General features: G+C 45.6%; 1 protein-coding gene across 9 annotated transcripts in view; it reads left to right on the forward strand.

Annotated features, from left to right (window-relative positions):
* PFKFB3 (6-phosphofructo-2-kinase/fructose-2,6-biphosphatase 3) overlaps positions 1 to 15808 on the forward strand; it is a 90621-nt gene that overhangs the window by 63385 nt on the left and 11428 nt on the right. For all 9 annotated transcript variants that reach the window (XM_061638275.1, XM_061638278.1, XM_061638272.1 and 6 more), the window contains 10 exons: positions 1304 to 1400; positions 3727 to 3793; positions 4771 to 4845; positions 5728 to 5784; positions 7262 to 7386; positions 8111 to 8318; positions 10083 to 10229; positions 10928 to 11032; positions 13707 to 13836; positions 14572 to 14634. In XM_061638275.1, the coding sequence (XP_061494259.1) occupies positions 1304 to 1400; positions 3727 to 3793; positions 4771 to 4845; positions 5728 to 5784; positions 7262 to 7386; positions 8111 to 8318; positions 10083 to 10229; positions 10928 to 11032; positions 13707 to 13836; positions 14572 to 14634 (1074 nt within the window). The remainder of the gene's footprint in view (positions 1 to 1303; positions 1401 to 3726; positions 3794 to 4770; positions 4846 to 5727; positions 5785 to 7261; positions 7387 to 8110; positions 8319 to 10082; positions 10230 to 10927; positions 11033 to 13706; positions 13837 to 14571; positions 14635 to 15808) is intronic.

Genomic DNA, 15808 nt, shown 5'->3' on the forward strand with positions numbered 1-15808 from the left:
CAAAAAAAAAAAAAAAAATTGCCTGAAAGTAAGTTCATGGAACTAGTCCTCCAGACTATTGGAGAGTTGGGTTGCATCAAGTGTTGGGAATTCTACTTTCTCCACCAATCTATTGGAATTCTCCACCAATCTATTAGTGAAATTTGAATGTGTGTTTCCAAGACTTATGAGGAGACTGTAGATCAGTGATTTAGCCCATGCGGAAGGTCCCAGGTTCAACAAAGCGATCTCTGGGTAGCAGGAGGCAATTGGAGTGGACAACTTCCAACTGGAGTAGTTGGATTAGATGTGGCTGGGTTTAATGGACCAGTGGGCTGATTTGGCATAAAGACAAGCTCATACATTAGGAATACTTCTGTTGAATGGTGAGGCCATTCAGTGTCAGAGCGTGCAGAAAGCTCCAGGATCAGTCCTGTTAACTTCAGTGAAAGAAGATTAGGCTGAGAGAGACCTGGATGAACCCAGCCAGTTGGAGTAGATTTCACCAAGCTTTATGGTCAATGATCTCCCATATGGTCAGGTGACTGGAACAGAGGGATTTCTGTTGAAATATTAAGTGGTACCCAAGTTCGACAGATAAACCAACAACTACTTCCTCAGATACCTGAGCAGTGCTAGTCTGTCCCAGAGTGAGAACTGAGATGCAGCTAAGTACTGTTGAGTACTGATCCTTTTGGATCCCCTTAGGAGCCCAACACATTACAGGAATACCTCGCATTAACGTACTCAATGGGACCAGAGCGAGTACGTAAACTGAAAATGTCCTTAAAGTGAAGCACTACCTTTTAAAGCTTTTTTTACCTCTCCTTCATGAGGAGCCTCAAAGCCCCGCACTAAAGCCTCTGCTGCTGCGCTGCCGCACCTCCCAGCTGATTTGCGGTGGCGCGATCGTGTCTATTTCCACCCCCATGCACCGTTAAGTGTCCGTAAGTGTGAAGCAAGCGTACGTAAACGGGCATGGTGGAGTATGGAGTATGTCTGTAAAAGCGAGTGTACGTTAAATGAAGGTCCGTATAGTGGGGTATTCCTGTACTTACCTGTGCCAGTTACTTGTTGAGCATCAGTAGCCTGCACAAAAATAAACCAACACGCTTTCATCCAGTTTTATAAAAACATTCCCTGGAGGCAGTCCTGATTCACCACAAGTCAAGCAGGCAAGGATCTATCCTTTTTTTATTTTTTAAAATGACACTTACAACCTGTTCTCGCAAGGGAAGTCCGCTGAATTTCATTTATGTGTACGCCTTGCTCCCCTACCAGAAGGGATGGTGCCCTGACTCTTCCCTTCCTCTTTGCCTTGCAGTGTTTAATGTTGGGGAGTATCGCCGGGAAGCCGTGAAACATTACAGCTCTTATGACTTCTTCCGTCCCGATAACGAAGAGGCTATGAAAGTCCGCAGGTAAGTGTGCTCCCGAATTCCTTTGAGCCTGTTTTTTTTGTTCCTCCCCCCCCCCCACATTCCGAGTGTATCTTGGGATGAATCCAGTGCTTTGTCCAAGATCAGGCAGCAAGCAGTGGAGCTCAAGTGTAACGCAACTGTGATCATATGCTGGCTCTTGGCAGACCTTGACGATTTAGGACAGGACTGGGGAAATCTCTGACCCGGGGACCAAATGCATCCATCCAATCCTCTCTTGTCTGCCTCTTGAGATTCTCCCTAGAACCACATCCCTCACTGGTCCTGTTTCACACCCTCTGTGAGTGCTTCTGCCAGGCTGAAATATGACCTTGAACTCTGATAATGCTTCTTGGTTTCAAGGACGGTGGGGTGCAAAGTCAGATGGCCAAAGTTGGGAGGTCAGGGACATCTCACATCCATCCCAGATGTTTAAAGCATATAGCTCCTTGGGAATTGTAGTTTGTTAGGGTACTGGGAGTTGTAGCTCTGTGAGGGGTCAACTACAGTCCCCAGGACTCTTTGGGGGAAGCCATCTGCTTTAAATGTGCTTTATATGTATGGTGTGGATGTGATATCAGGACCACATCCCTTGAAACTGCACTGAGTTCAGGGGTCCAATTCCAGTTATGGTCTTATACCAAAAAAACCCCACAAACCAAAACAGGTTGGGAACGAAAAGAAACTATTTCTAGGAGAATGAAAGGGAAGGGTCATCATCAAGTACTTGAATGATTGTCATGCAGAGGAGGGCCAGGATCTCTTCTCGATTGTCCCAGAGGGCAGGACACGGAATAATGGGCTCAACTTACAGCGAGCCAGATTTCAGCTGAACATCAGGAAAAACTTCCTAACCGTTAGAGTGATACGACAATGGAACCAAGGACCTAGGGGGGAGATGGGCTCTCCAACGCTGGAGGCCTTCAGGAAGCCGCTGGACAGCCACATGTTGAGCATGCTTCAACTTGGATTCCTGCATTGAGCAGGGGATTGGATTTGATGGCCTTGTAGGCCCCTTCCAACTTTACAATTCTACGATTCTATAAGCTGCCCCTTTTTTTGAGTAGAAAGGTTCTTGACTTTGGGCGGGTGTGCTCCAGTGCTAGTTGGGAGGCCTCACCAGGGTGTTTTAAGGTGATTGCATTAGATTGGCTATTATGCATCAAAGAGCTCCTTAGATCAGGACACTGTTGTCTTGTCCATATCAACAGAGGGTGGGAACTGTGCTCGCAAGCTGACAGACGAGACTGAGATTATGAGCCAAGTGCAGGGACAAAGCGGGGGCAAACTGGCCCTCCCTCTGGCCATGGCATGGTTAAGGAGAAGAAACTTTTGAAGATTGGTGGGCAGGGTCCGCTTAACACATGCGAACCACAAGCTAGCAATAGTTAGCCTAATGGACTCACTCACTGCTCCCTTCTGCTTTGCAAGTAATAAGCTGGACAGGAGGTGGGGGCTTCTTTCTACTACTGGTCCCCCCCCCACTTCCCGCCACTGTCCAAGGTCTAGATTCGGAAGGCTTGATCGAGTTGGGGGACGGAGGAACAGAATGCCCAAATAAGTCACTTTGTCTCTTCTAGCCATGCCTGAAATGAAATGGACTGCCTTCAAGTCGATTCTGACTTATGGCAAACCTGTGAATAGGGTTTTCATAGTAAGCGGTATTCAGAGGGGGTTTACCATTGCCTTCCTCTGAGGCTGAGAGGCAGTGACTGGCCCAAGGTCACCCAGTGAGCTTCATGGCTGTGTGGGGATTCGTAGTCCAACACTCTAACCACTATGCCACACTGTAGGCAGCAATTCATGCACTGAAATTTTGGAGCACTGTTTTTTTTTTAATGCAAGCTTAAAATACATTCCTTATTGTCCTCCCCTCCCATCTTGCTGGCCCCCTGACCAAGGAGAAGCATTTGTGAGATCAGGGCATGCCTCTAATTCATACCTTCTGCACATTGAGGGAGCCTGGCTTGCTGTGAAAAAGTATGAGATTCTGGTACAATGGAGCCTCCCCAGCAGTGTGTCATGTTGAACGATATTATGAAAAGTGTTAACAAATTGGTCACAATTCCAGGGGCCTATCTCCTTGTCCCACCTATAGATTATTGCTCTCCTGGTGCGTTGCTGCTGAGATCCCGCCAACTGCACTTGTGTCCTGTTGTGCTCTGGATTCAATAATGTCCAGGATTGGGTGGAGGCTTTGGGAGTGGGCAGGTGAATCATTGTTGCCTTTTTCTCTCTCGAAAGGGTGATTAGGACTAAATGGCCCTTTGGATTCCAGCTAACCCTGTGATACAAAATATCCCTAACCTGCTCCCCTCTGTTGTTGCAGGCAATGTGCCTTAGCTGCCTTGAGAGATGTCAAATCGTACTTGTCTGAGGAAGGTGGCCAGATTGCGGTGAGTGAAGTTCGCTAAGCACAGCTTTCATTATGCCCTGTGTTAAGAACATAAGGGTCACATCCACACCATACCTTTTAAAACATTCTTATACCACTGACAGTCGTGGCTTCCCCCAAAGGATCCTGGGAAATGTAGTTTAAGGGAGCTGAGAGTTGTTAGGAGACCTATAACAACAACAACAACAAAAAGAGTGCAATTCCTAGGATTCTTTGGGGGAAGCCATGACTGTTAAAATGGTATAAGAGTATTTTAAAGGTGTGTTGTGGAGGTGGTCAAGGGCTTTGCTGGCCCGTAGCTCAGTGGCAAAGCACTTGCTTTGCATGGAGAAGCTCCTGGGTTCAATTCTTGGCACTATCATATTTTTTTTGCCTTTTTTTTTTTAAAGTAAATCATGCGGTAAGGATGGGAAAGTCCTTTCTTCTGCTGGAGAGCTGCTGCTAGTTGGAATCTCTGGTCCTCCAGGTATTGTTGGACTCTACTTCCCATCAGCTTCGTTGACTGTGCTTGCTGGGGCTGATGGGAGTTGGAGTCCAATAACATCTGGAGGGCTGCAGGTCCCCCGTCTCTGCTGTACAAGATAGCCAGTTGTTTGTGGTCCATCAGAAACTGGTCTCTGCTCCACTTCCTGCCTGCTAGATAAAACCCTTTCCCTAGAAATATATGATGCCCACCCACCCAAAAAAAACCCAGACTGTTTTGTCATAGTTTTAAGAGCTGCTGGTGTTTTAAAAGCAGTTTTCATTTTACTGTCTGTTTGAATGATCTGTTGTTGTTTTAGTTTGTTGTGTAGGCTTCTGTCCTTTGTTATATGTTTTTCTATTTTTCAAGACTGTGCTTTCATTATTTCTCATTATTACGTTGTTAGCCACCCTGAGAGTGCAACTTTATGTTGAAATGTGGGATATGAATGAAGTCAATAAATGAATAAGCCCAATAACATCTTTTTTTCCCTCTTCCCCTCCCTGCAAAAAAAGGTTTTTGATGCTACAAACACCACCCGCGACAGAAGATCAATGATCTTGCATTTTGCCAAAGAACATGGATTCAAAGTGAGTATTTAAAAAAAAAAAAAGACAGCGGTGAAAATTGATATGAAGGCATTTGCCATAATGAATGAAGGAGAACAAAAATAAATTTTGTGTTGGTCAGTCATAGGCAGTCCCTTCTTTGCATTGGGCAGACTTTTAAAATCTGTGCCCCTCCCTTTCAATTTTTGAGCAGAAATCAATTATTTCAATTCTGCCTTTTGGGTTTTTTCTGCCCTTACCTCGGCTGTGCCTGTCTTCATGCTGCCGTAGCCTGCTGGCAGATGTGACTGAGAAATGGATGTGTAGAGATTATGTTTGTGGGTTTTTTTTTTTCTTTTTAAAGTTTCTTATGCAGCCATATGGAACTTCCGGCCCACGGGCTTTATTAGGCATGCCAGGGCTCCCCATTTGGCCTGGAAGGTCATCTCTGCCCAGCCATGCCCCCACCTGGCCTGCGTATTTCATTCTTGAAAGATCGTCTCACCCCTTATGTACGTTCTGTACAATATAAGAAACGGACCTTTAGTGTGGTGGCACACACCCTTTGGAATTCCCTCCCCTTAAACATTAGACAGGCGCCATCTCTGTGGTCTTTTGGGGGCCTGTTGAAGACCCTCCTCTTCCAACAGGCCTCTTAAGTAGAGATTTTTTCCCCCTAGTCTGCATCTGCATTGGAATTACTTTTTAGATGTTTCCGTTGCTTTGTCGCTTGTGTGTTTGCTGCCCTGGACTCCTTTGAAGGAAGGGTGGGATACACATTGGATAAATAAATAAATGGAGCAAGGCGAAGGAAGACCTCACCGCCTGATGCCTCAGAGAGCTTAGAGAGTCGGAGAAGAGATCTACATGGTAGATGTTTTCACTGCCTTTAAAAGCAAAAACCCTGCCTTCTGCTCCTTTCAGGTATTCTTCATCGAATCCGTCTGCAATGACCCATCAGTTGTTGCTACCAACATTATGGTAAGTATGAGGGGGGAAAAGTGTTTCCTTCTCTGTCGGGCTTCTGTCTAGCCTGGAGGAACCTTTAGAAAAGGCATCTTGGGCTGGAGATTGTCGTGGCTGGCTAGTAGTGAGGAGATCTGGCTCCTTGCTGTGCCTGGCCAAAAGCTCTGTTTCCCACTGAACTTAAAGGGTGTTATTAGGCAAGTTCTTCTCTTTCAGAGCTGGTGTGGTGTAGTGGTTAAGGTGTTGGACTACGACCTGGGAAACCAGGGTTCGAATCCCCCCACAGCCATGAAGCTCACTGGGTGACCTTGGGCCAGTCACTGCCTCTCAGCCTCAGAGGGAGGCAATGGTAAACCACCTCTGGATACCGCTTACCATGAAAACCCTATTCATAGCGTCGCCATAAGTCGGGATCGACTTGAAGGCAGTCCATTTTTGTCTTTCATCCTCTTAGCCTGCTTTGTATAAATGGGAACAAGGGTGATATTGTGATGGCAGAGAATAGACTCATGAAACCCAAGTTCTATATCAGGGCAGTTTATTCTACCCCTCCCCCTCCAAATCTGCGAACATAATGAGAGCTCATAGAGTTCAGCATCCTCTTCTCACACTGGTCAGCCAGATACACAACAGCACTCTTCCCTTTCTGCGCTTCCCAGCGCTTGGTATTCAGAAGCATATTGCCTCCGACAGTGGAGGTAGAATGTGGGCGTCGTGGCTAGTAGTCATTCACAGCCTTATCCTCTAAAACTCTTTTAAATCCGTCTCTTCCAAGGATTCAGGCAGGTGTTTCCGGGTAAGCCTTGCCCAGGAGCAAGCTAGTGCTGCTGTCATTGGATGCTTGCTCACTTTGCCTTTTCGACCTGGGTGCCAATCAGTCCTGCTCTTTCAGGCTGAATTGGGAACTGGGCATGTTTAGCCTGGAGAAGAGAAGACTGAGAGGAGATATGATAGCACTTTTCAAGTACATGAAAGGTTGGCACACAGAGGAGGGCCGGGATCTCTTCTCAATCCTCCCAGAGTGCAGGACACGGAATAATGGGCTCAAGTTGCAGGAAGCCAGATTTCAGCTGGACATCAGGAAAAGCTCCCTAACTGTTAGAGCCATATGACAATGGTACCCATTACCTAGAGAGGTAGTGGGCTCTCCAACACTGGAGGCATTCAAGAGGCAGCTGGATAGCCATCTGTCGGGAATGCTTTGATTTGGATTCCTGCGCATTGAGCATGGGGTTGGACTTGATGGCCTTACAGGCCCCTTCCAACTCTACTATTCTAAGATTCTATAACAGGGAGCGACCAATGGTCAGCCTTGATCTATCCTGTTCTGAGATTTTGATGGAGAATACACTCTTGGAAACTGACACGATCGTAATGTGACAACCTGGGGACTCCTGTCAGCCGTGCTCTGTCAATATAGCGGTAAAATTATTTCACGACAGGCTTCTTATTCTTCCATTTCTTTTCTTTTTCTCTTTTGCCTATGCTTTAGGAAGTCAAGTTGTCCAGCCCTGATTATAAGGACTGCAACTCGGCAGATGCTGTGGAAGATTTCATGAAGAGAATCGGCTGTTACCAATCTAGCTACCAGCCTCTTGACCCAGATGACTGTGACAGGTAAGGGGAAACTGCCTTCCTATTTTCCCAGCAACAGAAGCTGGCTTGCGGGTTGCTTGAAAGGCACTTCTCTGGTTTTTCTTTTCTTTTAAAAATAGTTTTAATAAACTTATAATTACCTCTGAGGTCACTGAGGCATGTGCATTTAAGAAATATTTGCTCAGTTTTAAGTTTCAGAAATGCTCTCAAACGGGAAATGAAGTTGTTGATGATATTCTGGGATGTGTGCAAAGCTCTGCATTTTTGAAACTCTTCCCTGAGCTTCCTGGCTTTGTTTGTGGTGTGTGTGACTGCCTTTAGTCTGAACTTCCTACTTGAAATGTCCCAGTCGTGAAACTAATGGCTGTGATCCTGACTGGCCTGAGAAGGAAAGGAGTTGGGAGAGGGGCAAGGTCCTCCTACTTTAATAAGTAGAGACTTTGCAGAGCTAGTTGTGCTGGAATCTGTTGAAATTAGTGTGTTTAATTGCACCTGGCTCTGCATAAAAATCAGGCTGTTAGTGAAATGTGAACGGGAAATGCACCGCTCAGGCCTGAAAACTGAATACAGAGCTACCAAATACTTCTGCAACTCATCTGTTCAGTTCATGGGATTATGACTTTGGGCAAGGCGATGTCTTCATGCTTTCTGCGCGTTCCCTTGCATGAGTTCTACAGGTCTTCGCCTTGACATTTCTCTGGGGTGGAAGGGCTTTGATCTACCGTATGCCCCTGTTCCTTCTCAGAGACCTTTCGCTTATCAAAGTGATCGACGTTGGCCGAAGGTACCTGGTGAACAAGGTCCAAGACCACATCCAGAGTCGCATCGTCTACTACCTGATGAACATCCACGTTCAGCCCCGCACCATCTACTTGTGCCGGCATGGCGAGAGCGAGTCGAATCTCAAAGGGAAGATTGGAGGAGACTCAGGTCTCTCCTGGAGGGGCAAGAAGGTATGTGTGGCGTGGGCAATCCTGTGTTTGGGAACTGAGAGATCTGGCCTTCTTTTTGAAGTGCTCCGGCTGCAGTCTTAACTCAGCAGAGGCTGGCGCATTAGGGCACATGGGACTCTGCCCTACCAGCCTCAGCGTCCACCTGCCCGCCTTCTTATTTCAACTGGTCCAGTGTGTTCTTAGCATCGGTGTTTCCCTTGTAGAACTCAGCAGGGAGGTGGAGGAAGGGGACAAAAACTAGCATTAGTTGGCCCTTGTCTGTCATTGGCTCTGAATCCACCTACTGTTGGGCTACCTGCCTTCTGCCCTACCAATCTCAAGGAGCAAGCCCTACTGAGTTCATTGGGATTTGCTTCTTTATTGATTCAATGGTCTGTTGACTGTAATTTTAAAAAATCATTTATTGATTTTACAATTGTGGTTATGTTAAGGAAAATTTGAGATTTACTTCTGTGTAAACATACATGGGATGGTAAGAATGTGAGCAGGGATGCACCCTTGGTGACTTTGCTTTGTGCTGCAACTCCCCTTCCGCTTTCGCCCACCTTTTCCTGCTGTGCAAAATCTAAATTATGCCAAATGCGTGCTTTATTCTGAATTGAGAATTTTAGATTTTTTTTGTGGTCAAAAGAGCAAGAGGTTCCTCTGTCTATGGAGAGGGGGACACGGCTAAAGGTCTTGAGTGATAGCTTGGTAAACAGGCAACAGCACAAAAGACTTACCCAGATGTTTTGGAATGTTTTTATGTGTATGGCCATGAGGGAATCCAAAAGCTTCTTGTCATAGGGAAGACACACCACACACCAGTCCTTCGTACTGTGATTTACTATGGATCTTGGGGACTTTTCCAGGGGAATAATACCTCATTTCCTCCTACCAAGCTGCCTCTTGGAGTGCTTTTAAATAGAGAGTTGTCCTAGGCAGCTCATATAGGACCAAATCTGTTTGGTCTTTTGTTTTTTGTTTAGAGCATCCCATTTAGAATTTCTGTTGATCCTGTTCCTTTAGTAGTGTGATGCAGCTAGCAATGTCCTAATGCCACATCCCATCTCTGTGGTGACCTAGGCAGCATTGCATGCAAGGACAATGGGCTTACTCCTGACCTTCTTTTCCCAAAGCTGCAGTCATCAGGCAAGATGTTGCACACTGCAAGGGGGACATGAGGAAAAACCCAAAATTACAAAAGTTAGGCTGGATGTTGTAGTCATAAGGTCAGCTGTTAAGACTCCATTCTGGGGTAGTGGTTACAGATTGAATGAGTCCTGGTGAGGTGCCACAGGCATCTGATTAGGATTCTGGGATCAATGGCTGCTCCCTCTGTTTGAAAGCATTAAGCGTTTTAGGAAAAATGTTTGGAGAATGTAAAATAAAGGGACTCTTGCTGTGAGATTAGAGAGGGGCTAAAAAAAAGGTGGAATTTATATTTTTAGTTGATTTTCATTTGTAGGAATTTACTTCCTGATGTTTAGAGGGTATTTTGTTTAGTTGCTTACTATGAATTTTCCATGTATTTTTGTAGCTATGTGACGTGTTTTGATACTAAAGCTTTATTTAGTTGTTAATTGCGTTTTACAGAATGTAGAAATTCTCTGGCATGTTTTTGTATTTGCTGTTGGGTTAAAATACCTTAAACAAGTTTGTAAACCGCTTAAGAGTTTTGCTTAAATATAAGTGGCATAGAAATTGTCTAAATAAATCAAGACTAGAAAGCCAGGGGAACTGGCCAATCGGACTCAACCATTCTTCCTCCATCTTCTTCTTCAGTTTTCCAGTGCGCTCAGCCATTTTGTCCAGGAACAGAACCTGAAAGATCTCAAAGTTTGGACCAGCCAGCTGAAGAGAACCATCCAGACTGCAGAAGCCCTTGACATGCCCTACGAACAGTGGAAGGCGTTGAATGAAATCGATGCTGTGAGCATTTTTTTTGTTCCTGGATTGCAGGCCAAACTTTGCTAGGGAAAGTGGTTGTCATCTTCCTCTTTCTTTCCCCTACTCCCAAATATGTCCCAGGCTTTAAAAAGCTCCTAGGACATATAAGAGTCCTGCTGGCTTAGGCCAGTGGCCCACCTAGTCCAGCATCCTTTTCTCACAATGGCCAACCAGTGTCTATAGGAAGCCTGTAAGCAGGACCTGAGTCCTCCCCCCCACCCCAACCTGTGAATCCCAACAACTGGCATTCCGACAGCAGAGGGAGAATATAGCCTTATTCTACCTGACATGATGGCTATCAGTGGCTAGTAGCCAGATGGCTTTGCAATAATTTTGTGCTCAATCTGGAGAATTAGTTGCGCTGAAGCCCCATTTAACTAGATCCATGTTTTTAATAGCATGCTTCTGTTCCGTCATTTCAACATGAGTGAGTTAGAAGCCCTGAATTGTATCTTTGGCTGTCTTTGCTTGCCATCTTTGCCTAACGAAAAGGCCTAGTGTCATTTCCTGAAATGCTTAAAGATTACATCTGGTCGTCGTTCTGTTCTCCGGAGGGAAAGGCGTTGATTGGGATCTGGCTGCTGTAAAGGATGTCTTGCTTTCTACCCTATCCCCCACCCACCCCAAAAAGCTTGCCAGAAATAGCAACGCTAATGTTTTTTCTCACCTGGCTCTTGTAGGGTGCGTGTGAAGAGATGACTTACGATGAAATCAAAGAGAAGTACCCGGAAGAATTTGCTTTGCGGGACCAGGACAAATACTATTACCGCTACCCATCTGGCGAGGTATGTACTGGGGAACTCAAAAACTGTTTGAAAATGGTGAAATTGCACTGTGGGGGTCGTGTTTGGTCTGCCCCTTTTCCTCCTCAGGGCACAAAGGGGGATGGTTTGGGGTGGGCTAGATTGGTGGTTCCCAGCCTTTTTCACGGATTGCTTGTAAGTTGCCGAGGGTCGTGGCAGACCACCGACTGATTTGTCTGCCCATTGTAGCAATTGTAATGCGCTGTGGTAGATGCTGTACGATTTTTAATTGCATTTCTATTGCTTTTTTATTTCTTACCTGTTGTATTTTATTCTGTTACAATTTGAATTCCATCGAATTCAAGATACAATAGATTGTATTCAGCTACTTAGAGAGCCCTTGAAATGAATGAACCTAAGTTAGTCGTGCCGATTAACTTTAATGGCTCTGAGTAGGACTAGCTTTTAATTCTGACCAATGTAAAAAATAAAAGAATCAGTATAAATACAGTTAGAAACCAGTGTGAGTATCCAGTGCTTCTTCAACCACAAATGTGCCATTGACCACCTTGAATGAAGCTCATGGTCCACAGGTCACACTTTGGAACCCCTGGGCTAGAGTAAGACTTTAATGGGGACAAGGCACAGAGGAGTTCTCTGTGCTTAGATGGATGAGGCAGAACACTGTTCTTCAACCTTGGGTCCTCATATTTTGTTGGACTCCCAACTCCCATCATCCCCAGACAGCATGGTCAATGGTCAGGGATGGAGAGAGTTAGAGTCTTATCAACATCTGGAGGCCCAAGGTTGAAAAACAGTGATGTAGAGCAAGGGTGGGGAACATCAGGCCCAGGGGCCAAATGCGGCCCTCCAGGCCTCCCTTATTTGGCCATCAGGTTTCTTCCTGGGCCACGCCCTCTCCAGTCCACGCCCCTTACTAGCCTCAGTCCACCTTGAGTGCTCTGGCCTGACTGAAAAGGCCTTTTGCTTCCTCGGAGAGGGGAGTGCGTGTGTCGATGGACGGATGCGAAAACCCCTTGACTTCTGTGTGGCTAGAATATAGCCTACTGTAAAAACGTACGAGTCTCACACATTGCACTCTCCTCCTTTGCCTCCAGTCCTATTATGAAGCGGACGTATTTTTATTAGTCCCCCCCTCCCCCGCCCGCGTGTGCTTTTCGCTGTCCTGTTTCTGCTATTTGTTGTTGTTTGGTTTCTATTTTCTCTTCCTTTTTTTTTTTTTTAACTTAATGCCGCTTATCGGCCACCTTGAAAGGGCATTTTGCTGAGGAAAGTGGGCTGTCAGTAAATGGGGATCTGTCAGGTGTGGGAGGAGAAAGGACATTTCAAGGCACCGAGCTGGTGATGAGCTGGTGTGCCTCCATCGCCCTCCATGTTCCTCTTTCGTTCTGTACCCTGGTGACATTTCAAGGTCCCTTGAGGTCTCCTTTACAAAACTGTCCTTGCCTGAGCTTGGTAACCTCACAGAAAAACAAACCTCTGCAACAGGAAACTACCTTTGTCTGGAAAGTAAAGGCAGAACAACAGGGAGCTCTCTTGAGGGATTTATTTATTCATTTCATTATTTATTGCTACGTTTTATGTACAACTTTTCCCCCAGAGAGCACAAGGTGGCATACAAACATGATTTTATCCTCACAACAACCCTGCGAGGTAGATTAGGCTGAGAGACAAAAGTCACCCAGCGAGCTTCATGGCTGAGTGGGGATTTGAACCCTGGCTTTATAAGGTCCTAGTCCAACAGTAACCACTACACCACACTGGAGATGTGTTCACTCCCATTTCTCTTCTGAACAGGGGGAGGAGACACTCTGCTTCTTCCTGGTCTCTGTCAACACACCAAAAACACAAAGCATCCAAAAATGACATGCAAAAAAAAGGAAAGGAAACTGTATCTCAAAGATTCCAGAGAGAAGGAAGTGATCTTTATTTATATAATATGCCTAATGCATTTCTGCCAAAAAAAAAAAAGCCTTTATCAAGGGCTTATCTAAAAAGATGATAATGTAATGATTGTAAAACACACATTACAAAGTTTAAAAACTTAGAATGTAATCAACATTCTGTACAGGTCAAATGTCCAGTGAAAGAAGCTAGAAACAGCCGTAACAGTTGGGTTCTGCGTCTTTGGAATCTTCTAGAGCAGAGATGGGGAACGTGGGCATCCTTGGGAGGGGGGCAGAAGGGACACCCCCTCCCGATGTACCTTAATCTCCAGATTCACAGATTTACTTCTTTAAAAAGAGTGACTTCGTAGAACCTGAGATATGAGGCAAAAATGTAGAGGCACTAATCTCATTTTTTTGAATGTGAGAAACTAGCCTACTCCTCCATTTCAGTGTCTCGCTTTGAGAGTCCTGTGAACGCCCATGAGAGGGAGCCTGTGATCCTGCAGATGCTGTTGGACCACAACTCCCATCATCCCCATCTGTTGGCCGCGCTAGCTGGGGCTGGGAGGAGCTGGAATCCAGCAACAGCCAGAGAGCCACAAATCCCTCATTCCCGCTCTAGAGGGCTGATTGGGAGCTTGCCAGTCTTCTTTAAGGAGAGGCTTATTTTCCTGGCCTATGCAGGATCGTTGCCAGCTTCACGAGAAGCATCGCGTTGGGCTTTTTTTCTCAACACAGCCCAGCCCTGTGTTGCCCGTTTCAGGCTCTTGACCCTGCGCTTTGTCCATTTTTGTGCGTGTGTATAGTCCTACCAAGATCTGGTGCAGCGCCTAGAACCCGTGATCATGGAGCTGGAGAGGCAGGAGAATGTCCTTGTCATCTGTCACCAGGCCGTGATGAGATGTCTATTGGCCTACTTCCTCGACAAGAGCGCAGGTAGGTGGCTGGTACCGTTCCGAGTCTCAGTAGTCTGTCTGTCTGTCTGTCTGTCCTCTCCTCTCCTCTCCTCTCCTCTCCTCTCCTCTCCTCTCCTCTCCTCTCCTCTCCTCTCCTCTCCTCTCCTCTGCTGCTTTACCTCTTGGCCATTAAATAATGATACGTAGGGAATGCCATTTCTCAGAGCAGGGATGGGGAATCTGTGGCCCTCCAGATGTTGCCAGACTATGGCTCCCCATCATTCATGACCATTGGCCATGCTGGCTGGGGCTGATAGGAGCTGGAATCCAACAGCATCTGGAGACCAACAGATGTTCTTCATTCTTGACTGGCATCACCTCTCTGGAAGATCTCTCTCTGACTGTCTTTTCCTAGCTGCATGGGAGTCTTTTAAGGAAAACCAAAGCATGTCTTTAAAAAATGGGTGCAGGGACTGGGGTGCTCCTGAGATTCCAGCCAGAGAACAGTGGCTTCTAAACGTACACACCAAAGATTTCACTGTGACACTGCATCCAAGTGTGTGTAGGCCCCCTGAAAACTGGTGCAGCCCATGAGCCAGCGTTTGAACTGAAAGCGTGAGATTTGCGTCCTGAGCAAATGTGTTGTCCTCACTTAGGGGAAGGGGAGGTTTTAAAAAAATGGGATGGAGTAAACATCATACATAAAATATTCGTGTTCCGTTTGTAAACCTGCATAAAATGAAATTCTCAGTGCAGTCTCTGCTTTTTATTTCAGAGGAAATGCCTTACTTGAAATGTCCCCTCCACACAGTGCTGAAGCTGACTCCTGTGGCCTATGGTAAGGGCCTGTTTCTCTCAAAATGTTTTGCATAACACAATGCGCCTGAGGCCGGGGGCCAGGGACAAGGTGCTTGCCCTGATCCATGAACTATGACAAAGGTTCGAGAAACCCCAACTTCCGTATGAGTGGTGGTGGTGGTGGTAAACTTTAAAAAAGGATATGCAATTGTCTGTGAGAACAAAGCAGAGCCTAGCTTTTCTTGAGAATCTTGGCTTGCATTTAAAATGCAAGTTTCTAGCCCTTGTGGTGTGGTTGAAAAATACACTTGAAAAGCATGTAGACGATGAATGGTGAAATCTTAAGCTAGGGAGGTGGTTGAATAATAATTTTTTTTATTTATTTTATTTATACCCCGCCCTTCCTTCCAGCAGGAGCCCAGGGCGGCAAACAGAAACACAAAAGCACTTTAAAACATCATAAAAAGACCTTAAAATACATTAAAACAAAACAACGTTAAAAACATTTTTTTAAAAAAGGGTAAAAAACATGTTAAAAGACATATTAAAAGCAATTCTAACACAGATGCAGACTGTGGCGATGCAACTGCTCACTGGGGCAGGAGAATATTGCCATGTTACCTCACTGCTGAAAGAACTGCACTGGCTGCCCATTAACTACTGGGCCAAGTTCAAGGTTCTGGTTTTGCTATACAAAGCCCTATACAGCTCGGCACCAGGATACCTGAAAGACCATCTTACCCCTTATATACCCAGCCGATCACTGTGCTCTGCAGGTGAGGGCCTCCTGCAGATACCATCTCATCAGGAGGTCCGTTCCGCACAACATAGAAAGTGGACCTTTAGTGTTGTGGCACCTACCCTTTGGAATTCCCTCCCCTTAAATATTAGGCAGGCGCCATCTCTGCTACCTTTTTGGCGCTTACTGAAGACCTTCCTCTTTCAACAAGCCTTTCAAGCAGAGACCTTATCCCAGTCTGTGTTGGAACTGCTTAAGATGCGTTTTAATTTTTTTTTTTTAATGGATGTTTTTAGAGTGTTGTCCATTGTTTGCCACTCTGGGGTTCTTCTGAGAGGAAGGATAGAAATAATAATAATAATAATAATAATAATAATAAATAATAATAATAATAATAATAATAAAATTTCCAGTGACTAGAAGAAGATGAGTGCTTCAGTGACCTAAGTAACTCTTTTATCCCCTTACCTGTGAC

Source organism: Rhineura floridana, chromosome 8 (assembly GCF_030035675.1).
Source record: "Rhineura floridana isolate rRhiFlo1 chromosome 8, rRhiFlo1.hap2, whole genome shotgun sequence".
In the NCBI taxonomy this organism is placed as follows: Eukaryota; Metazoa; Chordata; class Lepidosauria; order Squamata; family Rhineuridae; genus Rhineura; species Rhineura floridana.